This window comes from Lissotriton vulgaris, chromosome 2_1, assembly GCF_964263255.1.
Source record: "Lissotriton vulgaris chromosome 2_1, aLisVul1.2, whole genome shotgun sequence".
Lineage (NCBI taxonomy): Eukaryota > Metazoa > Chordata > Amphibia > Caudata > Salamandridae > Lissotriton > Lissotriton vulgaris.
Window position 1 is genome coordinate 1810851443 of NC_141687.1, and position 27263 is coordinate 1810878705.

Consider the following 27263-nt stretch of genomic DNA (forward strand, 5'->3'; position numbering starts at 1 on the left):
TTGTTTTGCACATCACCAAATAAAGTAATTTGCACTTTACGCTGCTGTGAGTGACCCTGTCCTTCATAGGGCCCTACTTTCTTACAGATCTGTGCAGGAGGCAAAAAGTAGAGGGGGTAAAAAATTAACTCTTCCCATTTTTATTCCAATAGGAAATTTTGCTTGAGCCTAAAGTAAAAACAGCAGTACAGATTTACACAACATTTAGCATGAAAGTATGACAACTAAAAAAAAGATGTTTTTGTTGGTTTGGTGTGGATCATTACCGCACATTTGAAATGAAATGAAATTTGATTTGTAGAGCGCATGGCTGCCCGAAAGCGTCCCAGCGCTTGCTTAGGGAACCCGTCCTGGTATTCCCCTGCGAGATAACCCATTACTGGGCATCCCCAAGGTGAAAGCCAGGCATCCCGCTGCGAGGGGCCATTGTGGAGATTAAGCAAGCTTTTGCCCAGAGTTACAGAGTGGGACTCCATGATTGGAATAGGCACCGAGGCGAGAATTGTCAGGTCCGGGGAAATTTGAGCCCAAGACCCGCCGAGGCGGGGAATTGAACCCTGGTCCGGGCCAGACCTCTGCATAAGGGTCTGCCGCTCCAACCACCATACTTCTCCACTTTTAGAGACATAAACATTTTGCACTCCGTATTGAATAAACTGGATCGATCAATGGTGATGCATAAGATTTCAAATGCACAGAATAGATGTAGTAAATGTGTACCTTGATGTGTCCTCCAAACGTGTCAAAAGGAAAGAACTGACAGTGGTTCTGTCCATAGCATCTTTCTTGCATTTCTCCCTGAATGCGTATATTTCTGGTCAGAAGGCCAACTTCCGCTCGCATATCTATTCCATCCACAACTTCTCCAATGTGCAGGTACTCGGGACTACCTGCAGAAATAAATTCAATTACACAATCAGATATCTGTACTTGCGAGTCCTCTTACCAAAAGCTGCAGGTTATTGGTTGACATGCTGCAGAAACCTTCAGATGAAAGCAAATTGTTGATTGAGAGATAGACTTAAAAGAAAAATGAAACACAGACAAGCTGCATCAACTAATAGATCATAGATACAGTAAGTAAGTAAGTAAAAAAATGATTGTTTTTGATTAATTAAAACCATTACAAACATAAACGTAAAAAAAAGACTTTGAACGTAATAAGAGAAGAGAAGTGCGATTCTAAAAGCTTAAAAGTCTCTGGGGAAAAGGTGCCTTTGTTCAGCTTCTTATGGAAGGGTGCAAATGTCTGTGCTCTAAGTTCCCGATTATGTGGATCAAAACTACTTTATGTGGTTCTTGGGTTGACGTAAAGCACTGCGCTCCCTTGCTTTGATTCTACTAGTGACAGGAATTTCACTAGCTTCCCGTTAATCTGCGGGTCCTTGGGGTCAAAGCATGCAACTTCAGCTTGTCTCTGGGTTCGAATCCCTCATTCAGTAAAGTGGGCTTTGAGTAATCCTGTCCTTTCATCCTTTAGTTCAGTACAGGAGCAGATTACATGATCCATGTCTTCAGTGCCATTCCCACATAAAATGCATGTGTCTCCCGATTTCTCCCTCTGCCAAGGTGGAAGATGCGAGATGGCTGGCAGAATTCCAAGCCTGTATTTTAGGAATTGTTATTTGCTTTTCTGGGAGTACCCCAGATTGAAGTATGACTGTGGCCCAAGTGATCTGTAACCACTCAGAGAGAAGCGTGGCTCAATGGTTAGAGCATTACAAGAAGGAGGGTTTTACCCAAGCAGTCACGGGGACCTGGGCGGTAAGTAGTACATGTAAAGGGGGGTCCCCGTCTGGGAGAAGGTTATGTTGCACAACCAACAGAAAGTAGTTCAAAACCACTTTAGAAAGAAAAACTAAAATAAAATTCTTCACTTTTAGAAGTGTGTATTGTCAATCATTCACAATACATTGATGAACAACTTCAAAGGAGTTTCATACAATTGTCACAAAATTATTGTGCCCCGATAGGAAAGGGAGGAAAGGTGAGAGGGAGTGCTTGAGGTAAGGGTTGGTGAGGAATGAATGAACACAGTTGTGGGTGATGAGTACACACAATATAGGCAGGATCAAAAACAATTACAACAGCAAAAGCCAAATAATTAATAAAGGCATAGGATAATGAATAATTTTCACAGCAAAACTTTCGACGGACACTGAGTCACTGCTGGACTGTAAAGGACAAGTGCCGGAAGTTGAGTGGAAGACACCGTCACGACGAAGTTGTCTTCCACTCAACTTCCGGCACTTGTCCTTTACAGTCCAGCAGTGACTCAGTGTCCGTCGAAAGTTTTGCTGTGAAAATTATTCATTATCCTATGCCTTTATTAATTATTTGGCTTTTGCTGTTGTAATTGTTTTTGATCCTGCCTATATTGTGTGTACTCATCACCCACAACTGTGTTCATTCATTCCTCACCAACCCTTCCCTCAAGCACTCCCTCTCACCTTTCCTCCCTTTCCTATCGGGGCACAATAATTTTGTGACAATTGTATGAAACTCCTTTGAAGTTGTTCATCAATGTATTGTGAATGATTGACAATACACACTTCTAAAAGTGAAGAATTTTATTTTAGTTTTTCTTTCTAAAGTGGTTTTGAACTACTTTCTGTTGGTTGTGCAACATAACCTTCTCCCAGACGGGGACCCCCCTTTACATGTACTCAATGGTTAGAGCGGCAGAACTTGATGCAGAGGTCTGGCCCGGGACCAGGGTTCAATTCCCGCCTCGGCGGCTCTTGGACTCAATCTCCCCGGACCCAATAATTCTTGCCTCTGTGCCTAGTCTAATCATGGGTCCCACTCTGTGACTCTGGGCAATAGCTTGCTTAATCTCCACAAGGGCCCCAGCAGCGCTTGGATACCTGGCTTCACCGTGGAGGTGCCCAGGAGTGGACATCTCACAGGAAAGCCAGGAAGGGTCCCACAGCGGTATGAATACAGCACTACGAGACCTCTGGGTAGAGGGCGCTATATAAATACAAACACATTTACATTTACACAGAGTCATCCAGGTGTGTCTCTTGCTGGGCAAAGGCGGCTTTGTCTTCGACAAGGGAGATTTTTTGGTTTACTGTTTTTACTGCTTGCTTAAAAAGCAAGTGGGTAGTTTGAGTTTCCCATAGGTCGACTAGCTCAGTAGTAGCAAGTGAGACTTTCGAGTATTTTCTGGCCGGTGAGAGTTCTTAATTTTGTGCTAGCACATTACGTATGAACCTTGCCAAGAGTTGTTTAGTTGGGCCGAACTCCAAACGTATCTGTGCAGGTGAGGCGTAGGTTGGAAGGCTAAACATAACTCTATAGGCCTTGGCGAAACATGTTGCCTCTATGTCTAATAGTGCAATCAGACAATAGTTTTTTGGTGAGGTTTTGTCGCCGGCCTTGAAAAATTGGAGAAGTTATGGATCTCTTCCATGCAGCGGGTAGAAGTTTGGACTGTCTGACAGAGTGAAGGTCGGGGCAAGGGCGGGCCCATTTGAGCCGTTAGAGGCCGGGCTGGGCCCCCTCTCTAACATCTGTGCCTGTCCAGGTTAGTGGACATCTAAGTACTTCTGGTTTACTGCTGAACCATTATTATTGCTTAGAGAATTCTTCTCCTGTTGTTTATTTGTTTCCAGCTTTACGACTTTTATGACAGAACAGGGACTTACTATTAATTCAACTAAAACATTTAATATGAATTGTGGAGCTGGATGTATTAAGATCAGATCAATTTTTATCGAGGGGAAACGGATCGAAAACACTAAGATATTGTCCTATCCATGGACTTTATTTGAGCGTACAGGGTCATGGCTGCATGCTGTAAAAACTAGGAGATTACTCTATAATAAAACTCTATCTGCACTCGTAAACTTTAGTAGGAAATTAGGCAGACGCCCCACGGTGGAACTATTGAATATTTATAAGGCAAAAAGCATTACTGTAGCTTCATATGGTGCAGGAGTTTGGGGACATGCGAACGTAAGCTCCTTTCAGGTAGCTGAAAGCACGTTTCTGAGATTTGTATTAATGGTACCTAATTGCACTCCCTCCTTCATATGCGATACGGAACTAGGTTTGCCATATTTGGAAGACATTTTAAAAACTCAGACGGTTCTATTGTGGCATAGGTTGTGGACAACAGAGGAAACACAGTTTAATTGAGGGATCTTATGAGACTGTATGGGCCTAGATGGAGTGGCAAATATTAGATGGCTGTCTTATGTTAACATGTTTTTATATAATACAGGCCATCAAGAATTTTATGATGATCCGCCCACCATGGCAAGGCTCTCCTGGAAAGATCTTAAGAACGATTGTTTGCGCTATCTGAGTGAACAAACAATGAATGCTGAATTGAGTAAGGTTACGGTACAAGCACACAACCTTACATTAACAACTTTTAAAATCCAGCCATACCTATGCCTTGTAACCAATTACTATGACAAATGTTTATTGATGGGTTTTCGCATTGGGACTTTGCACAGATCCTTAAGTTTCCCAATTATTAATGACTGGTCAAAACAGCTGTGTAAATGCCCCTGTGGCGATATTTCTGATCAGTCCACCATTCATGTTTTATTTTTCTGTAAATTCTACTCTGTACAGAGAAAAAGGTGGATTGTTCCAGTCTTGAAAACACTTGGTATGAGGCTGTGTTGCCCAGCTTTAGTGGCTCTCCAACAATTAGATACAATATTTGTTGTAGCCTCTGTTTCCTCCTTCTAAAAAAATGTTTTTAGATATAGAAAATCTATTGTGATGTGACAATTATGACAATGACATTTCTGCTGTGTATGAAGAATGGTTTTAATTGGTGTAAATATGGACATTTGCCCTGTATTTTTTAATATGTTTTTTTAATTGTGTGTTTTTATGGTTATTTGTATGTAACCGAATAAAGCTTTTTATTCTTGATGATTGATGATGAGTAAGGAGTCTCGAGGGATCCTGACAGGTCGGCGCTTTGTATACAGAAGTGAAGCCTGAACGAAAATGTCCTGGTGTTGCTCTTAAAAGAAAGACTCAAACCACTTCAAGACAATTCTGTTGAAACCATTAGAGAGGGGACCACTCATTAGAGATCTGAGTGGTTGATGGTATCAAACGCTTCTGACGACCAAGAACAAGTAGCCTGCAGACACCAAAAAGCAAAGAAGAGCTGAATTAAATGTGAAATCAAAACGGAAGAAAAACCTAGCCAATAGTGTTTAAGAAAGTACTCAGCCTCTATAAAATCCTGTACCCTTTGGAATACGTATTTATAGCCCATGCGTAATAAGGAGCAATAACAATGTTAACACTCGCTTTGACCTTGAGATTAAGGCCCTAATTAACAGTTAGGCGGCAAAGAATACTTTGGGAACGATTTTTCCATCAGTGAAACCACACAGAATCCCCATTTCAATGTGGTTTTCCCACACACACGTTCCCTAAGTTCTGAGCAGGTGGCAAGTGTATGCAAGGTCCTATGTGTGGGTTGGTCTGTTGACGGAGGGGTACCTGAGAATTAGAGGAGGTACGGGGATTTTCTTTTGGTAGTAGGAGGATCATGGTATGCTTCCCCCTGTTAAAAACAAAGGGAAGGAGAATTGGCTGCTACTTCAGCCAAAGTCAGATGCATTTTTTTCATCCACACCCAGCAAATCAGGAAAATCTAACCTTTAATAATCAGGTGGAGTGGAATTAGTGCATGCAAAGTTTCATTAATTTTGTTATATCTGACTTGTAATCAGTACGTTAGTGTTGAGCATAAATGAGTGAGGAGTAAGGTGTAAAAACAATGTTACTGCATTATTCACCCTTTTTCCTGCAGCCTTCTGCTGACAAAAACTATTCACATTATTCCTGTGGTTTGATGTGACATTTCAGTCGTATTAACAAATTTCTCCAAAGGCAGACATTTGCATTAAATGGTTTACAGCATATTTCTGAAGGTTCCGAAATTAGCATAATGTAGGGGACATGTGTAAATGACAATTTACCAGAAAAACAAAGGTTTTAACAAAAACGTTCCAGGAAGAGACATTTTCTTCCTTACTATCTGTTTACACGGCCTCAACCAAAGAAAGTGGTGGGCCTGCATTCACAGTGATCAAGAAACAGTCTCCTTGTACGAGAAGCCAATCTGATCCCGTCATGCCGGACAGTCTGTGCAAAAAAGTAGGTTTAGGAGAGGCTTCAAGAAATCATCCTCAAAACCGGGCACCATTGCTGTTAGAAATGGGGTTACCAATTCTACGGGGGGTAGCATGGGGCAGAGCGGGCAGGCCAAAGTCCTGAGGACTTGTGTGAAGCATCCACGCAGTACCCACAGACGACACACCAGGCACACCACAAAAGAGACACGACACCCGTTCTGGTAGGAAAAAGAATAACTTTTGTATTGTCACCAACCTGCAAAGGTAAAACACAGTAATGCACAGTAATCACAACAGGGTGCCAACGGGCACCAGGGCAAAGGATTCCAGGGGGATTATTTACAAGGAAAATGGGAAAAGTAAGAAACGGGTAAGTAAGTCCATTAGTGTCCAGGGCTGAAAATAATAAGAATGTTATCGATTGGCATGTAACACCAGGTCAGTATTGCAGGCTTAATCCTTGGCATCACCTTAGTAGTAGGCTGTAAGCGTGAAATAAAACATTAGGCATAAACACAGCCGGCCTGGCATTAGCACCTCCTGCAAAATGGAACCTTAAACGCCTAGCATCAACATCTGGCATAGGCATGCAACTTTAATGTCAGGCCTAGGCAGGCATAATCACATCTACCATGGGGGCCTATACCTTTGGCCGGGAAAACCTTAAGCATGAATGAAACACGAGACAGGCATTGGCATGGGCCTAAGCAGAATCAATTACACTCCATCTCCTGGGACATTAGGCACCAGAACCCCTGCGTTGCTGCTCCTCTAGTAAGCAATCAACCTGTCCCTCTAGGGGCCTACATCAGCAGTGGTTGGAGCAAAATCGATGAACTCAGTGAGGCACAGAGCACTTCATCTCGGAACATTGCAGCCCCAACAACACCCCCAGCCAGGGGGGTAACTCTGCCTCAAAACCAGTCACCCAGGGCCTTATCCGGGTTCTGGCCCAGTCCTGAAGCCTTGCGGGTGCCAACGGGGTCCAGTTACAATTTATCACAGGGAAGGGCAGTCACGGGGCCCCCTCCTCGATCCTCGGGGATTTACCTTTTGCTTCGGCTCCTATGGGAGCCCTTGCTGTGATCTGCAGGCAGTTTGGGGGCTTGGGCTCTCCTTGGGGCCCCCTCTCAGTAATGCAGGGCTCCGTGCAGCGCCCGGCGATGTCAGGGGTGAACCGGGGCCTTCGTGGAAGTAGCGGAGGCCCCGCACGGTCAGGGAACCGTACCCGAGCCTCCCGATGACTCCTGGGGCCGGGGACCAATCCAGGCAGGGCTAGGCGAAGGCGCGCCCGCAGCTGCCAATGGCAGTGTGGCCTGCGGGGGTGCAGCCTCAGGACCGATGAGTGTGCTGTGTGGTGGGGGCGGAGCCCGTGGTGATGCCCCCGTCACGTGAGGCGAGATGCAGGCTTCAGGGCCTAACGCGGCCCACTACGGTACTGCGGCGGCCCTTTCCCGACACCGGGGGCCGCCGTGACGATGCCAGCAGCAGCGGAAGGATCCTCCAGGCCAGCCCGGGCCCGCGGCGGTGATAACAGCGCAGATGCAGCAAGTAGCGCTCAAGGACACAGCGCTTCATGGGGCTGTGGTGGTGATAACAGCACAGATGCAGCAGGTAGCGCTCAAGGACACAGCGCTTCACGGGGCTGCGGCGCTGATAACAGCACTTTGGGGGCCCAGCGCGGGGTGTACAGTAGCGCTCACAGGCACAGAGCTTCAAAAGGGGGCACCCAGCGCGGTTGAAGGCCAAGTGGTGCCGGGCAATTATAACGCCTCGAAGGTCACAGCACTGCTCTCAGACCATCGCTTGATCGCAGCAGCGCTCTGCAGGTACAGCGCTGGGATACAGCTCGATGGGGGCACAACACATCAGTTCTGGCGCAACGCGGCCGAGCCCTCAGCAGGAGGGGTCCACTTTACAACAGCTTCTGGCAGGACAGCAAAGGGCCCACAGCAGGGGAGCGCTGGAGAGGCAGCACAGCGCTTCTAGGCACACAGCGCTTCTTCTTGGCCCAGCGCTTTAGGGATCCCAGCGCTTAGGCAGGTACACATCAGGCAGCACTCATCCAGGGCCGGGCAATCAGTTCCTTAACAGCACAGCGCTTCCCAGATCATAGCGCTTTGGCACACAGCGAAAGGGGGGCGAACAGTCCCAACAGCAAGCCCTGGGTAACATTCCTCACCTCCTGGGGGGGGGGTCCAAGATACTCCTTCCCTTCTAAGCGCTTCTTTGCGCATCGCTTGCGTGGCGCAACGTCCCGCAGCTCCAGGGACCTAGGGGGGGTCCTCCTTCTTCAGGAGCCCGGGGGACAGAGCAGTAGGCACTACTGGGCCAGGTCAGCAGTTAGTGGGGGCATCATCAAAACAGGGTGGTAGGCTTTCACCATCCCCACTGTAGCGTGGCCCTCCAACTACACGGCAGCCTGAACTCCTGAAGTGGGGCTTCCACTAGCCCTGGGGACAGTAGGGGGGTTCCAGATGAGTGCAGGCACACAGGCCCAAGTGGCAGTATCCCCTGACAGCAGGTCCCCTCACGTGCCTGTCCCAGCTCTGTCTCTGCACATGCACATCCCCCTTATTTATATCCCCCTCCCATACAGTACCAGCAGCTTCTGGAATTCTCTGGCGAGCTGGTTTAAACTGGCTCAGGGGGAAGAGTAGAGCACCCTGGGTGCCAGGCTTTCCCTCCAAATGCTGGGGTGGCTGGGTACCTAACAACTAGACCGCTAACCTACCGCAGTCAGGTGGCACAACACACAGCCATGGCATTCATTTTAAAAATAGCAGTTCACCAGGGTACATTTTACACCATGGGGGAAAATAAGTGTGCACACCATTGCATGACAATATCACATTACACAGGGCATCTCATACCTCACATGGCCTATACAGTGACCTTTACCATGGGAGAGACATCCTAAATTAGGGGGGTGAAAGGCGAAAAATTTGGGGGGAAAAGGGCCAAGTCCAACAATTGCAAATGTAACATTTTTAGAGAGCAGTGTTTCTGATTAACGCTCACCCAAAAGAAATGACATGGAACACCCAACAGTAAATAGAAGCCAAATGTTATAGGCGTTTGAAGGTTGGCTGGCCAAGGCTTAAATCTAAACCCATGTGGAAGTGGAATGCATCGAAAGGCACATGGTAAAGCCATCTAAATACTAGTTCTAGCTTGTTAAATATTTTTTTATTGAGAAATAGCATAAATTCATCTATAACACTTCTAATTGCACTAGGGGTGGGCGGAACTCGCAGTTACACAAAAACTCTGAGAGATTCTGCGGTGTACCTCTAACGGGCAGAAAATATGCAGCTTGCGCTGCACTTTAGCGCCAGTAGAGCGAGCAGCGCTGTAAAAACAGCCCAATGGCACCATGCGTTTCGAATTGCTTTTGCTGCTGCTCGAGTAGAAAGTCTACTAATGTAGCAGCAAATCTACACGAGAAGCATCACTCTGACTGCGACCACCTGCATTAGAAAATGGGATGCCAAATCACACTCGTGCTCGCCAGCTCGCATTTCCTGGAGCTTTACGGGAGAAACAGTTCACCATGCGGCGACTGGCAGAATTTGGTCGGAACTCCGTGTTAAAGAGTAACGTGGAGTGACCAAAATTCCTCCAATTACACCCACCCGTACATTGCATTACTTCAAAATTGAAATGTCTTCTACTGAATTTACTGAAGTGTAGTATTACTGTGGAAAACAACATATACTTTTCTTCTCTAGATAGGCCAAACAGTTATCATCAACACATCTTAAATTAAATACATTTCCATATGCAACTCTCTTACGTCTTAAGGGTTATTCCAGTAAGACAAGAACTTTAAGCTAAAACCATTACATCCATATCACTACCCTGTATCCCATATACCCTTAACCTCTTATACCTTTACACTTAACACCAAATTCTTAAACCATAACACTATACCCCAAACAACAATCCTATTTGGCAAACCCTAAAACTATACACCAAACATTTAACCTTATACCCCTAGCCCTTTAATCTTATACTCCTAACCCTTAGCCCCTATTATTGGCCCTATGCCAATAACCCTATACTTCTAATCCTAATCCATAAACCTATTTATTCAAGCCCTTAATCCTATATTCCAACTCTACCATATACCATTAACACATGTACCCTATGTCCTTAACTCCTATACCCATAACTCCTACCCCTTAGTTCCTAACCTCTGCATCTCAAACCATTATCCTTCCACCTTAATCACATAACCCAGTCTTCACGTGTTGCTTTCAAAGTTTTCAGACAATAACTAAAGGTCAGCTGTGCCAGTTGTGTGTGTTTAAACTGCGTAAAGCCTGACTGCTCCTGATGGCACATGCTAAGGCCATGTGAGGGCCACCTGTGCTTGGAATTACATTGGGAGGCTCACATGTTAAAGGCATGTGAAGGGTAACTCCTCTTGCTCTAGCATGTTACAGACAAGAGAACTCTTGCAGTCTCTACTCTCACATGGGAAATACACAAGAAGCCGGGTGGTCCTAAATCTCACATGATAAGGAAAGAGAAGACTTAACCACTGTAATTTCAGACTGAAGCCATATGATTACTCTTTCCAGCTGTTCACGCTATGTGAAGCTTGCCTGCCTCAGATCCGAGTGGACTGCAGAGGTACACCAGAAGAGAAGGCACCTCCTTCCAGTTTCATGGAAGGGTGTTCAGATTCAGGTGGCCTCTATAGTCACACTAGATCCCTAGTTTGGGATTCTTCCTTTTGCAGTTACAACAGCAAAAAGGATAAGGATGCAAGCAGCGCAGAATTTTCTTCATGCGGTTTCTCTTTGGGAAGATAAAACCTGGGGTTGGTCTAATCCTGGGGAGAATTAGAGGTCCTTTGGGCAATTTATGCATCAATCAAGAACCTAGGTGACACTTCTTCGATTACAAAAAGCTTCCATTACTCAATAAAATGTGTTACATTACAGTGTTTAATTTGTAACATAATGTGTGCCGGTGCCTAGAGCACTGTTCAAAAGACAATGGCCAGTGCTATTAATTGCCCCCGTGCTATTAATTGTCCCGTGCCGAATGCCAAGGCTACGTGGTCCAGAATCGACATCATGCCTCTAATCCACTGCCAGACGCTCGCTGCCCCTTCATCTCACTCTTGCAGAATCTTGCTTTCCCCCTTGATGGTGATTTTGACTCTTCTCTTCCTTGTTCTTTCCCCTTTGTGTCTTTTCCAATCTGTTGTTCTCAGGAAATGTCTGATAAGGAAAAATAAGTGCCAGGAGACCCCACGGGCCCAAACATAAGTAATTATGGACTCCACCGGCTCAAATTAAGCACTGTACACAGTTCTTGTAGAGCACAGCGTTTTCTAGTTAGCCTCTTGGCACTATTGAGAAGTTGTTGTATGGCAGCATATTGGCATGTCTGTGATGGGAGTAGTCCTAATGAGGCGGTCTAGTGTCCTTCTAACAAACCCAGGTGCACGTAAGATTGCCAAGCCCTGGAATGTGGCTAAATAGAAAGGAACCAATCAGAATAGGAGTGCGTTCTAAGTTTAAACCAAAATGAAAACTGTCAGCACAGTGGAAAAATGTCTGAGGAAAAATAAAACGGAGAAAAAATAAACAATTCCACGACCCTGAAGTAAAACCCTATCAGGAGGAAAGTTTGGCAACAGAATGATTAGCGTAGCTCTAAAACAAAGGCATACTGGTATTTAGAGTATTCAGTGAATTCCACAACATTAACAGGTCTGGCAGAGAAACCCACTGTGTCAGTAGATAGTTACGTTGAAATTCAGACGAACTTCAGAGAAACATCAGATTGAAAAACGCAGAAATCAATTCCAGAAACAGAGCTGGGAGAAAATAAGAAAGGTGCAGAGCTTAAAGACTGGTCTGTTTCAAGACACTGACAGAGGAAATGAACCCAGGGGGTTCAAAGAAGGTCTAAACCATCAAGCAAAACCATAGCCCCCTTTCGACCCGTCTTCTTGAAACTCAACGTTGTAGCTTCTGTTACTGAGCTGCGCCGTTGAGTAATCTCCAGAGAAGTTGGAGTATGACTTGATTACTAAATTTCTTATGTAAAAAATTCTATGCACGGGTATAGCTAACCATAGGTCTAGGGGTGGATTTACCATTTCCATTAAAGATAGCAGTAGCCATTTGGTGTGTTGCATACATAGCAGAAGCACCTAAATAGGTATTTTATTCTGGATGACCTGTAATAAAGTTTTCAGTAAGTGCTCTTTTGGTGATAATTGATAACGTGAGTGAACAGCTGGCGCAAAAAGAGCGTTTGGTATAGATCTCGTATGTTGGACCTAGATTACCCAAGCCTACATATGGTAGCTTGGCACAGTAGTGGTCTACAGCTAACTCCAAGCGTTGGCTAAGTACTTACAATTCTTACCCACAGTAACACAGTGATGAACCACTAAAATAAAGACACAACACCTCTGTTTGGAAAAATACCGTTACCTTTTATAAAAATAATATGTTCTTCTTGTTATGCTTTTTAGTCAGGGATAAAAGACAATCAAATTACACATCTACATGAAATTCAAATCACCCTTCAATATTTTTCCTGCTCAGAATTTGAGAATCAAAGGTACATTTAGGTTCTGTAGTTACTTAGGACACAAGACACTTCACTAATAATTTTTACAGGAAGGCAAAATACAGTCTGGCAGAGTAATATGTTTTTAAAGACACATTTGCAGGTACATTACATTTGTGATAAGAGGCTGTCTATAGTACAACCCACTACTCCACTATGAGGTTACAGCTAGGAATTTGCACTCTACAGTTTCAATATGTTATTTAACCACTCTTAGGCGTGTACATTACCCCTCAGCTCTTAGCCCTCTTCTCACTCAACAGACCTCTACCACAGGGGTGGATCTTCTCAGCATAAACCCCCAGCCATGTGACTAAAAGAAGACAAAGCAGAATCAACAAGGTTCCCCCCTGGTCAATTCACAAGCTGCACCTTACTGGAGGAGGTTCTACTTCCTCAATTAATAGCAGGCTATAAGGGTTTTTACTAGTGAGCCTTGTAACTTTCCCTGCACACCGCTCTCCCCCTCTTATCTAGTAGGGTGATAGATTTTAAATGATCTGGGCAGTTCTATAACTCAGTTCCTCGTATGTAGTTCTGGCGACTTTCAAGTCAATTGCCTGGTTTCCGGATTCCCCGCTTTGATGCCTTCAGACCCCCGATGCTTCCGCCTCCCGCACCCTCTCTGCCCGGCTTACTTTTGGGTTCCGGTCAATGCAGCTGGTGTTGCCCGGGTCACGCGGTGCCGGGGAAGCCTTCCCGCAGTTGTCGAGGTGTCAGGGAAGCCTACCTCAGACCGAGGCGCTTCACCGAGGTGAACGATGCGGCGCTTCTGCCTCTTGGAGGTTACCGTTGGCTGGAGCTCTGCCTTGACGCACCTCCGATGACGCGACCGGCCTCTCCTGACTCCGCCTAGCGCCCGCCTCTTTCGTCGCGCTGGGTCCTTCTTGCCGGTTCCGGCTCTGCGCACCTCGTCCGATGCGACGGCGTCCCTCACCACCTCGCAGGCGATCAGCTGGGCTCTGCTTCGCTTCCCGCCTCTTCCGGCGCCTCAACGGAGCTCTTCAGATGACGAGTCACGACAGCTGGGCTCTCCCTCTTCCGATGCCCTCACGTCAGGAAATGCTCTCGGCGGCAGCGTCGTTACCAGGTAGGGACGACAGCTGGTTCTGCCGCTTCCACCCACAGGGGAGGTTGTTGAACTGGAGCGCTGCAGTCACGCGTATCCTTGTCTGTTACCCCCTGATTTTAGGGTCAATTAACGTGGGCTGGGTCTCAGTTGTACTCTATACCCACGACCTTCAGGTAGCCACACTTCAGGGCTGTCAGTCCTTAACAGACTCGTCGCAGGGTCTCTGATAACTTGAAGATGCTTGCTGACACAGTGGGGTTTGGTCAGCCAAGGTGGGGGCACTTCCCAGTAAGGCGACAGCCGGCCCCGTAGGTCGATCTTGTCACAACTAGTGTACAATCCTCCTCCTCCAGTCGCCTCTCTCCGCACTGGTCATTCCAAGCAATGCACAAAATGGCTGTTGGTCACTGGCCTTTTATAGGGTGGCCTGGGACCTGCAGAAATCACTGGTTGCTTCTAGAAAATTCCCTATGTTAGCCTATGGCCTGTTTTCCAGTAGTGTCCGTTATGGCAGTTGGTGGACACCATTTTAGGTCTCTGGAGATCCCTAGATTTTCAAGGGGCCTGACTAGGCCTCACAGGTTATGAGGGAAAAATGGCGTCATCGCCAAGGAGCACCTAGCCTCCTGACAGCATTAAAAAACTCCTGATGGACATATGTAAAAAATAAAAATAGAAACTCTGGGAGGCTAAGGGGGACAAAAAATAAATCATGGTGGTTAGAGTCTTCCCAGAAGCAGACAGGTCTAACACGCGTCCCCCCCAGCTGAAAGTGGGGAGAACTACCCAACCCCTTGGGAGTCCTCATCACTAAGGCGGAAATACCTGGATAGACCGTCTGCATTGGCATGGTCTGCCCCAGGTCGGTGTTCCACCCTAAAGTCCATTCCCTGTAGGGAGATGGACCACCTTAGCAACTTGGGATTCTCCCCCTTCATTTGCATCAGCCAACGAAGGGGACGATGGTCAGTCTGAACTAGGAAGTGCGAACCAAACAGGTATGGTCGCAGCTTCTTCAGAGCCCAGACCACCGCAAAGGCTTCTCTCTCAATTGTACTCCACCTCCTTTCCCTGGGGAGTAGTCTCCTGGACAGGAAGACCACGGGTTGATCCAAGCCCTCATCATTTAGCTGCGATAACACTGCCCCAATGCCATGTTCTGACGCATCTGTTTGGACAATGAATTCTCTAGCAAAATCAGGGGCCTTGAGAATGGGAGCGGAACACAATGCTTGTTTCAAGGTCAGGAAGGCTCGCTGGCAAGCCTCCGTCCAGACTACCCGTCGGGGTTGCTTCTTGGAAGTAAGCTCAGTGAGAGGGGCCACGATAGTGCCATACCCCTTCACGAAGCGACGGTAATATCCAGTGAGGCCCAGGAAGGCTCGGACCTCTGTTTGAGTCTTGGGGGGCTCCCAGGCGATGATAGCCTCAATCTTTGCCTGGAGGGGCTGCACCGTTCCTTTCCCCACCAAGTGACCTAGGTACACCACCGACCCCTGGCCGATCTGACACTTGCTGGCCTTGATTGTCAATCCAGCCTGTTGCAGGGCATGCAGAACAGCTTGCAGATGCTGCAAATGGTCCTCCCAGCTGCTACTGAAGACAGCAATGTCGTCCAGGTATGCAGCAGAAAAAGCTTCCATTCCAGAAAGGACCCTGTTCACCAGCCGCTGAAAAGTGGCAGGGGCATTCTTGAGCCCAAAGGGCATCACGCGAAATTGGTAGTGTCCCTCAGGGGTAGAGAAGGCTGACCTTTCCTTCGCCTCCTCTGTAAGGGAAATCTGCCAGTACCCTGAAGTTAGGTCAAAGGTACTTAAGTATTGAGCAGCTCCCAGCCGGTCAATCAGCTCATCCGCCCGTGGGATAGGATGGGCATCAGTTTTGGTTACTGAGTTCAAGCCTCGGTAGTCCACACAGAATCTCAATTCCGGTGTGGTGCCTGGTGGGGCAGCCTTTGGTACCAATTCCACCGGGCTAGACCAAGGGCTTCCAGAAGGTTCAATCACTCCCAGCTCCAGCATCTTGGCGACTTCACTCTTGATGCTAGCCTTCACCTTGTCCGACAGCCGGTAGATTTTAGACTTCACAGGTGGGCTGTCTCCTGTGTCCACGTCATGGGTACACAGGTGGGTCCTACCCGGGACAAGGGAGAACAGAGAAGAAAATTGCTCCAGGATCTGGCGGCAATCACTCTGCTGTTCAGGAGTTAGGGATGGCGAGAGAATTACTCCCTCCACCGACCCATCCTTTTCTTGGGACGAGAGAAGATCAGGGAGAGGTTCGCTTTCTTCTTCCTCTGCTCCATCGGTTACCATCATCAAGACAACCGCGGGCCTCTCATGATGTGGCTTGAGGCGATTGGCGTGCAGCACCCTGTGGGGCTGCCTCGGGGCCTTAAGATCCACCAAGTAGGTGGACTTCCCCTTCTTTTCCAACACCTCAAAGGGGCCTGTCCAACGGTCCTGGAGGGCATTTAGCTCTCCAGGTTCCATCACCCACACCTTCTGTCCAGGCTCCAGTTCCACTGGGTGAGCGTTGTGGTCATACCACTCTTTCATCACTGCTTGGCTGGCCTCCAAGTTGTCTGAAGCTTGCTTCCACAGCTTAGCCATTTGGCTCCGGAAGGCCAGCATGTAGCTCACCACGTCCTGGGGAAGTTTTCTGGGAGTCCGTTCCCATCCGTCCTTCACCAGGCTGAGAGGTCCCCGTACAGGGTGCCCGTACAAAAGTTCGAAGGGGCTGAAGCCCACTCCCTTTTGTGGCACTTCCCTGTAAGAAAACAAGAGACAGGGTAGGAGGATGTCCCATTTCCTCCGCAGGCTCTCAGGTAGACTCCTGATCATATCTTTCAAGGTTTTGTTAAACCTTTCCACAAGACCATTGGTTTGTGGGTGATAAGGAGTGGTAAACCGATAGGTAACTCCACACTCCTTCCACATAGCCCGCATGTACGCTGAAAGGAAGTTAGTCCCCCTGTCGGACACAACCTCCTTGGGGAAACCCACTCGGGTAAAGATCCCCATCAGGGCCCTTGCCACCACAGGTGCAGTGATGGTCCTCAGAGGTATTGCCTCTGGGTACCGTGTGGCATGATCCACCAAAACCAGTATGAACCGGTGACCAGCTGAAGTTGGCGGATCCAATGGCCCTACAATGTCGATGCCCACCCTCTCAAAGGGGGTGCTAACGACAGGTAGTGGTTCCAGGGGAGCTTTAAGCTTCACTCCTGTTTTCCCACTAGCTTGGCAGGACACACACGTCCGACAATATGTATCAGACGCCACTTTCATTCGAGGCCAGTAGAAGTGGGGGACAAGCCGGGCAAAGGTCTTGTCCTGTCCTAGGTGTCCTGCCAATGGTATCTCATGAGCCAGTTCCAAAAGAAAGGCTCTAAAGCATTGAGGGACCACCAAGGCCCTGGATGAGCCATGTCCAGGTGCCTTGGGCTCACTGTAGAGGAGTCCATCCTCCCAGTAAATCTGGTAGCTCCCTGCAATGTTTCCTGCTGCCTGGGCTTTGGCCTGTTGCCGCAGCCCCTCGAGAGTAGGACACTCTTTCTGAGCTTCACAGAATTCTTCCCTGGTAGGACCTCCCTCCACATGCCATTCTGTAGGGATGGGTAGGTTCTCCAAGGAAGCAACATTCTCCCCTGTGGACTCCAGATCCACCTCCGCAGGTGGTCCAGCTGTCTCACGAGGCGGAGATGTCGAGGCAGGGTCCTCCGGCCTCCTGTCCTTCTCCTCTCTGGCAGCCGGCTGGGCCATTGTTCCAGGCTCCAGCGTAAGCGAACTTCCCCTTCGGGCAGTCGCTGACCTTGTGCTGACACAAGTCCAGTCAGGAGGCCCCAGCATCGCAGAGTGAGTCTGGTACTCCACCCTCCTCCAAGCATTGTGCTCCATATCATTCCCTAACAGGCAGTCAACAGGCACGGCAGGGCTTACGGCAACTCGAAGTGGACCTGCAACCCCTCCCCACTCAAAGGGAACCTCAGCCACAGGGTAGTGGCCCAATCTGCCGTCAGCCATTACGGCGGGATGGAGTACGTCTGGGATGACCTGCTCTGGAGACACCAGCTGACTCCTTACCATAGTCATGCTGGCTCCTGTGTCTCTCAGAGCCTCCCCTCTACGGCCATTGATGGTGACCCACTGCTCATACTTAATAGTATTGGAGGGCAGCTGGGTCTTGGGAACCATCTCCTTATCTCCCAGGGACACTAAGGTGACACCCGCCCGCTCCCCTCCATTAACCAAAGGCATCTCCTCCCCGAGCACTACACTAGTGATTCCCGGGGCTTTTCCTCCAGTGGGAGGGGGTGGTCTTTTTGGGCATCTCACATCTCCTTTATAGTGTCCCACACCACCACACTCAAAACAATGAACAACCCTTGGCTGCTGGCTTTGGCCAGGGGTAGGGTTGCGAGGGGGGTTACTCTTGGGGATGAATCCTCTGCCCCTTCCTTGCGAAGTATTTTGTGGCCCTTTCGAGAACTCCCTCTTAGTTTCCCCTCCCTCTTTCTTCTGGGGGGCGCCCTGTCCTGGCTTCTGGGAATTCCCTCCAGTCCCCTTAGTCGACACCCGGGTACTAACCCAGATGTCCGCCTCCTCAGCAAGCTTCCTGGGGCTGGTCAGCTTGCTGTCCACCAGATGCTGTCTTAGCTCGGGAAGACACTTCTCGAGTAGGTGTTCCTTGAGTATGAGGTCATATAGTCCCTCATAGTCTCCTACTTCGCTGCCTCTTACCCAACCCTCCAGGGCCTTCCTGGAGTAGTCCAAGAAATCTACCCAGTTTTGCGTGCCCAGCTTGTAGCTGCCCCGAAACTTCTGTCTATATTTCTCAGGGGTCAACCCAAACTTCTTGAGCAGCGCTGATTTCATAGCCGGATAATAGGTCTGTTCACTCGTGTCAAGGGCCAACAAAGTATCCCTGCCAGTGGGGGGCATGTATTTGTATAACCCACCTCCCCAGTGGACTTCCAGAATCCCATGGGCCCTCAGCGAGACCTCGTAGGCGGCTAGCCATTTAGCAATGTCGTCACTGGGTACATAACAAGCCATAATGTCTTTTGGTAGGTACGGTCTAGGTTCTCGGGTGTTGGTTTGGTTATCGCTGCCACCATTCTCTGGTTTGGGGGTACGTAAGTTTAGGGCTTGCAAATCCATCTCCTTGATGGTCCGCTCATGCTCCAACCTCTTTTCCTCCCTCACCATGTCCATCCTGGCTAGCTCTATTCTCATCCTCCTCTCCTCCCTCCTGTCTTCTAACTCGGCGTCAGTCAGGCCTCTCTCTGACACACTACTGCCCACTCTAGAGGGTGTTCTAGGACCTGTTACAAGGTTCTCCCCTCCCGCCTGGTACAGTGTTGTGGTCTCCAGGACAGTGTCCTTGTCACTCTCTTCAGGATCTACCTCCTCCCCGGAATGAGCCTCTACCCATGCTCGAATACTGGTCAGCAGCTCAACTTTTCTGGCGCCTTTCTTGAAGAACACCCCCTGCTGCTGACACCATTCTTTCAATTGGTTCACAGTATAGTTGTCTAGCTCTTCCACATTTATCTCCATTCTTATTTGAAGTATAAAATGCTACACAGGAGAAATCCACAGAGTGACCTGAGGTCAACCTCCACCCACCGCCAGAAGTCAATTTAGAAAAACCAAAAAATGTAAATTAGGAGGGCCGCAGGGAGAAAACTCCAGGTGGGGTCTCGTGGTTGGCACTGCGTTACTAATAAGTAAGTGTAAGTACAAATCCGCTATCCCACCGCTGAAACACCAATTATGTTGGACCTAGATTACCCAAGCCTACATATGGTAGCTTGGCACAGTAGTGGTCTACAGCTAACTCCAAGCGTTGGCTAAGTACTTACAATTCTTACCCACAGTAACACAGTGATGAACCACTAAAATAAAGACACAACACCTCTGTTTGGAAAAATACCGTTACCTTTTATAAAAATAATATGTTCTTCTTGTTATGCTTTTTAGTCAGGGATAAAAGACAATCAAATTACACATCTACATGAAATTCAAATCACCCTTCAATATTTTTCCTGCTCAGAATTTGAGAATCAAAGGTACATTTAGGTTCTGTAGTTACTTAGGACACAAGACACTTCACTAATAATTTTTACAGGAAGGCAAAATACAGTCTGGCAGAGTAATATGTTTTTAAAGACACATTTGCAGGTACATTACATTTGTGATAAGAGGCTGTCTATAGTACAACCCACTACTCCACTATGAGGTTACAGCTAGGGATTTGCACTCTACAGTTTCAATATGTTATTTAACCACTCTTAGGCGTGTACATTACCCCTCAGCTCTTAGCCCTCTTCTCACTCAACAGACCTCTACCACAGGGGTGGATCTTCTCAGCATAAACCCCCAGCCATGTGACTAAAAGAAGACAAAGCAGAATCAACAAGGTTCCCCCCTGGTCAATTCACAAGCTGCACCTTACTGGAGGAGGTTCTACTTCCTCAATTAATAGCAGGCTATAAGGGTTTTTACTAGTGAGCCTTGTAACTTTCCCTGCACACCGCTCTCCCCCTCTTATCTAGTAGGGTGATAGATTTTAAATGATCTGGGCAGTTCTATAACTCAGTTCCTCGTATGTAGTTCTGGCGACTTTCAAGTCAATTGCCTGGTTTCCGGATTCCCCGCTTTGATGCCTTCAGACCCCCGATGCTTCCGCCTCCCGCACCCTCTCTGCCCGGCTTACTTTTGGGTTCCGGTCAATGCAGCTGGTGTTGCCCGGGTCACGCGGTGCCGGGGAAGCCTTCCCGCAGTTGTCGAGGTGTCAGGGAAGCCTACCTCAGACCGAGGCGCTTCACCGAGGTGAACGATGCGGCGCTTCTGCCTCTTGGAGGTTACCGTTGGCTGGAGCTCTGCCTTGACGCACCTCCGATGACGCGACCGGCCTCTCCTGACTCCGCCTAGCGCCCGCCTCTTTCGTCGCGCTGGGTCCTTCTTGCCGGTTCCGGCTCTGCGCACCTCGTCCGATGCGACGGCGTCCCTCACCACCTCGCAGGCGATCAGCTGGGCTCTGCTTCGCTTCCCGCCTCTTCCGGCGCCTCAACGGAGCTCTTCAGATGACGAGTCACGACAGCTGGGCTCTCCCTCTTCCGATGCCCTCACGTCAGGAAATGCTCTCGGCGGCAGCGTCGTTACCAGGTAGGGACGACAGCTGGTTCTGCCGCTTCCACCCACAGGGGAGGTTGTTGAACTGGAGCGCTGCAGTCACGCGTATCCTTGTCTGTTACCCCCTGATTTTAGGGTCAATTAACGTGGGCTGGGTCTCAGTTGTACTCTATACCCACGACCTTCAGGTAGCCACACTTCAGGGCTGTCAGTCCTTAACAGACTCGTCGCAGGGTCTCTGATAACTTGAAGATGCTTGCTGACACAGTGGGGTTTGGTCAGCCAAGGTGGGGGCACTTCCCAGTAAGGCGACAGCCGGCCCCGTAGGTCGATCTTGTCACAACTAGTGTACAATCCTCCTCCTCCAGTCGCCTCTCTCCACACTGGTCATTCCAAGCAATGCACAAAATGGCTGTTGGTCACTGGCCTTTTATAGGGTGGCCTGGGACCTGCAGAAATCACTGGTTGCTTCTAGAAAATTCCCTATGTTAGCCTATGGCCTGTTTTCCAGTAGTGTCCGTTATGGCAGTTGGTGGACACCATTTTAGGTCTCTGGAGATCCCTAGATTTTCAAGGGGCCTGACTAGGCCTCACAGGTTATGAGGGAAAAATGGCGTCATCGCCAAGGAGCACCTAGCCTCCTGACAGCATTAAAAAACTCCTGATGGACATATGTAAAAAATAAAAATAGAAACTCTGGGAGGCTAAGGGGGACAAAAAATAAATCATGGTGGTTAGAGTCTTCCCAGAAGCAGACAGGTCTGACAACCCATCAACCTCATTCAACATCCTCGATTATCGAATATCCCGGAGAGCTTGGGTTGAATGGCTGGCTCTGAGGGCCCAGATTTTCCTACCGCAACCTGTTCACAGTGGACTTGAAATTCATTGATAGCAAAAGTATTTATCTTCTTAGCAGATCACTTAGTAAATCCTGTCACATGAGGGTGTTTGCTGGAGCTGCATTGCTGTGCAGGATGCTACGCTTCTGACACAGCATCTTCACCAGTTGCCTCAATTAGTTGAAAGCCTCGTGCCTCGCTGTGAGGTATTGGATAAAAGAGGTCCAAAATACTCCCCAAGAAGTGAACTGCTTTCCAGAGGGACATTGTTGGCTATTCACCCTTGACTTAAATGTAACTCACTGAAAATAGGAGCATTCGCAGTTCGCAGTCTGAAAAACTGGTAAGACAAAATCTGGGAACTATTTCCTTTATTGGCCTATAAAAAAAAAGCAGGTTGATTAAGAATTATTTTATCTATCGTATCACATCGAATTTCAAATTTTCATCAATTCACTTTTAAATGGCCTTATAGTGAGGTAGCACTTTATTTTTTTTAAGTAAATTAATTGCCCCAACCTCCTAAGCATGCAGACAGAGCAAGGTGGAACAAAGAGGAAAATAGGATGGAGCCATAGGAGTAAATACATAACATATTGGATGGAATGACATAAAAGGAGACCTAAGGAGATAGGGTAGCGAAGGTGCGAAAGAGAGAGAGAGAGAGAGAGAGAGAAAGAGAGAGAGAGAGAGAGAGAGAGAGAGAGAAGAGAGAGAGAGAGAGAGAGAGAGAGAGAGAGAGAGAGAGAGAGAGAGAGAGAGAGAGAGAACATTGGAGACATGGTGAATGGGAGGGATATAACGCAGTTTGCTAAATTTTGTGAAAGGTATTGGGCATCTTTCAGCTGTTGGTTGCTGTTTTCATGCATTACAGAGATTCGTTTTTTCCAGGTGGTGCTAGTATGCCTTGATGATCATCAGAATGTTTTCGACACCATTAATGTAAAATAGCGTTTACGTCAAGAGACAATATTCTCAATGCACCAGCTGTTTCGTGTGGGTACTCTGAATTTAAAAGGAACCCAGATGAGTTGCATCTGATATATGATCTGATAATTTGAGTGAGACATTGAGATACATGGATAGAGTGTGTCTATCCTAGACAAGGAGACGTGAGATAGAGAGGTAGAGAGAAAGAGAGGTAGAGAGAGAGCGAGCGAGAGAGAGAGAGAGAGAGAGAGAGAGAGAGAGAGAGAGAGAGAGAGAGAGAGAGAGAGAGGGAACTAAATATCCCCAAGGAGACAACGCATTAAAACGTAACGGAGGTAAAATGACATCCCTCAAGGATTCTAGAGAGACATCCCTAAAGACTAAATAGATAACAAGAAGTAGAGAGACGTCCCTAAACAGTGAGCTATGGAGAGAAATACAGAAAACAGAAAGGAGGCTCTAAAACTATTCATAGAGAAATTGAGATTATAGCAAGAAGTAAGAAGAGCAGATAGAAAGCTAAAGGACACAGGGAAATATATAGGCAGAAAATGTGATTCATGTTAGGAGAGTCACAGTCCATACCGCCGATTTTGACTTGGTGACTGCCACACTCCGGACAGGGCAGTAGAGTGAATTCCTCAGCCTGGTGCATGGAGTAGTCTGTACTGGAAATTACTATTCTGTTGCCAGGTAACCAGCTGGTGACGTCATCCATTAGATTCAGGACGATGCCTTCTGAGGCTTCCACTTTAAATCCAATTTGGGGGGCACCTGAAAAGAAGTACTGGGTTATCAACAGCTGACAAGTAGACATACAGGACATGTGTGCATGGGAGGGCTGCTTTGCATAAGAACTGTGCATATGGCCTGTGCCAAGGAGTTCTGTATCGAGTTATGCATAAAAAGTGTGAATGGCACTTGTGCATGGGGTCTGTAGTTAGGCTGAGTGCATGGTTTCAGTTGAAAGGACTATGAATGGTTACTGTGAATATGAGTCATGCATGGAATCCCTACATGCGAGCTATTCAGGGAACAGTACGTCCCAGTACTGTGTGAAGGAACTGAGGAGGTTTAACCTGTGCGTTGAACCTACGTGTAAACACATGGGTGGCAGGCACGCACCACATGCATGAATATGCACAATGCAATAGACCTGTGCAAATTATCTGAGTGTATGCCCTAGGGACACACCAAAACTGTATGTGGTACATGTGAGATTGTTCTGTCTACTAACCCATCCCTGTGAATTGCACCAGAGTGTGCCCAGAGACATGTGCGAGTAAATTGGACCAGAGTGTGCCCAGAGACATGTGTGACAGCACGCATGAGTGAGTGCACATACACTCACACAGGCATCATCAATCATGACTCAAACATGCATGTGACCTGCCTACGAATTACAGTTGTATTTGCATTAGATGTGTATACATGAAAGTCGGGTTTATCCTCTTCCGTGTGTTGGACAGCCCCTGACCGTCTGACGTCACGGTGGGCTGTGCGGAGGACGGCCGGGGGCCGTCCAAACTGTGCATGCGTCAAATTTTTCAGCACCGTGGGGGATTTCCGGCCGCAGCAAAGAGGTTATACTTAGGACTTCTCCATTCTATCGTTATGGGGAGGAGCTTATACAATCCTCCAAGGGGTCTCAACGAAGAAGGTCCTTCCTAACCTCAGAGGGAGTTAACATGACATTGCCTTATAAGTGATCCCTGAGGTCAAGGTCCCAACCTTCCCCCATGGAATGTGGTCCAGGTTCTGCTCATGAGGTGTCAACTGCTATGAGGGGCACATTGTCGATTATGAGGGGACTAAATCTGAAGCTAGCCCTCACCTTTGCTCCAGCCACTGTAAGCAGTGACAATGAACCGAAGCCCCTCACAGGTCTCAAACTCCCTAGCTGCCATGGCCAGGCCGGTGGTCCCATTCACTTCATACTGCCTCTTGTCTTCTGTGGTTGAGAAGGCGCCACCTCCAAGCACCGTCACGAGAGCCCATGGCTGCCTGCGAAGACAAAGGAGAGGGTGAGATAAAATGCGAGGCAGATGGTCAGGCAGAGGAAGAGCTTGGGACAGAGAGGCAGCAGAGGGTGCTGCACAGAGGGACAGAAGATGAGCCGATGGGCAAAGAGGCAGCAAAAGGATGAGGCAAAGGCTGTGAGCAAGGGTAAAGAACATGGGAAGGGTACAGAGGCAGCAAAAGGGCACGCTGAAGGGTGCTTGAGCAACATAGGATATGCTGAGGGGCAGAGAGGCTGCAGAGGGGCCTGGAAGAGGGTAGACGGAGCAATGTGATGAGGAGCAGAGAGGCAGCAAAGGGGCAAGGCAGAGAGGATGAACTGAGGGTCAGAGACACAGTAAGGGGCAAGGCAGAGGGTGCGAGGAGAGGAAAAGGATGAGGTGGGAGGCAACAAAGGTGCACAGATCTTACAAAGTAGAAAGAAAGAAAATCTCCCTGAGACAACACCACCCCAACACTTGACCGAAATACCAGAGAAAGAGATGAAAACAATCTTCCACCACTACATACTTTCAATACCATCTAAGAAAAAGATTTCCTCAACATTATCACCACAAGCAGACTATCAGGATCACCTTCAGTCCTACCATCTCCAAAAATTGTTAAAGACATCATTCTCAGCAACCTGTGCAGGGAAGGTTTCTAGAAGCTAAGTGTCTGGAGTTAAGTTCATTTCCACCAAAGCTACAAATCTCCTACATTAGACCACTCCTCAAAAAGAAAACCATTGAGCCATGATCCAACAAACTACAGGCCTATATCAAATAGCCCATTCTTAGCAAAAATATTTGAAAAAGCAGTATTTTCTTAACTTCCAAAATTTACAGCAGAAAACGACTTGACACCAGACAAACAGTCAGGCCTAAAACCAGGCAGAGACACAGAGAAAGCCATCAAATTAATTTGGGATGACCTAAACTCACTCTGGACAAGAACAGAGTGGCAGCTCTACTGCTTCTGGATTTATCCGCTGCATTTGACACTGCCCACCAATATATGTTACTAAAAAGGCACCATCATCTCAGAATATGTGAAAATGCTCTAAAATGTGTTGATTTTACCTTGGAGACAGACAAAGTATGTTCTTCCCACCACCTTTCCCATTAGCTCCTTACGCCCAGTGGCATCCCATATGGATCTATCATGTCACCTCAATTATTCAACATCTAACTAGCCCTCTTACCAAACCTCACCTGTTATAAATATGCATATGGTACACAAATCATTCTAAAAATGGATGGCTTCAGGGACCTCTAAAATTCAAAACTTGACGACTGCCTTCTCCCCATAAACACATGAACGACGAGTAAACACATACCGCAAAGACAGAGATCAGAACTTGTGGATTATGGCAAAAATACCAGCCTATCACCACATGGCCAAAGGAACTCCAAGTCCCTGAAACAACATCCACATAAATCAGAAAGTCGGAGGAAACCATGGAATCAGACCTATCCCTGATATGTCATTGACAATGTCACAAAGAATGCCTTCTTTACAATGAAAACACTATGTCAAATCTGCTCATACCTTGGATACCAATAAAAACTACAAGCTACAGTCGCACTCATAATCTCCAAGCTTGACTATGCCAACAGAATTTACTGTCGCACATCCAGATTCACTATTCGCAAAATAACATTTATCGAAAATGCTACCACAAAACTCCTCCACTGACTTCCTGCAGTATAATGAAAGACATTCCAACCTAGGTGGATTTTCCATGTAGGTTTATCGAGTAGCAGGATACATAGTAGAATGAGTCATCCTCAAGTCAGAGAGTAATCATGAAGGTAAGCAAGATCCCAAGTAAGAGTGAAGGCATAAGCCCCACCAGGAGCAGCTTCCCTGCTGCTTGGCCCATCCACCGACTGATTCACGCACGCAAACATTCCAAACACCAACAGCAGTCATCTGGCTGAGCAGCAGGATACCACACTTCTCCTTAAGAGAACAAAAGACTCTAGTCCTACACTTACTCCACAGGCTGCCTACAGCTAGAAGGGCAATATTCAAGGCACCCTGCATGGTCTACAAAACCTTCCAGTAAAAGGACTGCTATATCTACAAGCTAAATTCAAGCAATACAAGCAAAACAGAATACTGTGCTCCAGGCTTGCAACACGGACCATCATACCAACTTGCTATATGTAATTCATGGGAAGCACTGCTTTCTCATTACAAGCAGCTAAGCTCTGGAACTGGATATCAGTCAAGACATGAATCATTTGGAAGTATATATATTGTAGAAGACAGTTGAAACAGTTGAAGGAATTGGTATTTCCAAAATAATTACATCATCCAACCACCCTGGGGTTGAACCTAAAATGATAATCACACTTTCAAGTACAATTTACAGTTTACAGCCCACACATGGAACTACCCAGCCAGCACACTACTTTGTGTACCCAAATAAGCTTAGAATGGTTGGCCTATGGTTAGCCTGAGTTTCATATAGTAATGTCAACTCATGTATAACCCTTCTGGCCTACACTAATACCATAACACTCAGGGATCAGCAGACAACTGTAGCTTAATC

General features: G+C 47.5%; 2 protein-coding genes across 3 annotated transcripts in view; both read right to left on the minus strand.

Moving 5' to 3' along the window:
* The window catches only part of CEMIP (cell migration inducing hyaluronidase 1), an 857787-nt gene that overhangs the window by 794085 nt on the left and 36439 nt on the right, over nt 1–27263 (minus strand). The gene's annotated exons all lie outside the window — the stretch shown is intronic.
* LOC147733310 (cell surface hyaluronidase-like) overlaps nt 1–27263 on the minus strand; it is a 561460-nt gene that overhangs the window by 316191 nt on the left and 218006 nt on the right. For both annotated transcript variants that reach the window (XR_015308517.1, XM_086957873.1), the window contains exons 5-7: nt 24540–24709; nt 23291–23479; nt 721–890 (exon numbers count right to left, since the gene is read on the minus strand). Coding sequence is in view for 1 of the 2 variants with exons in the window: in XM_086957873.1 (XP_086813999.1) it covers nt 721–890; nt 23291–23479; nt 24540–24709 (529 nt within the window). In the remaining variant the exon portion in view is untranslated. The remainder of the gene's footprint in view (nt 1–720; nt 891–23290; nt 23480–24539; nt 24710–27263) is intronic.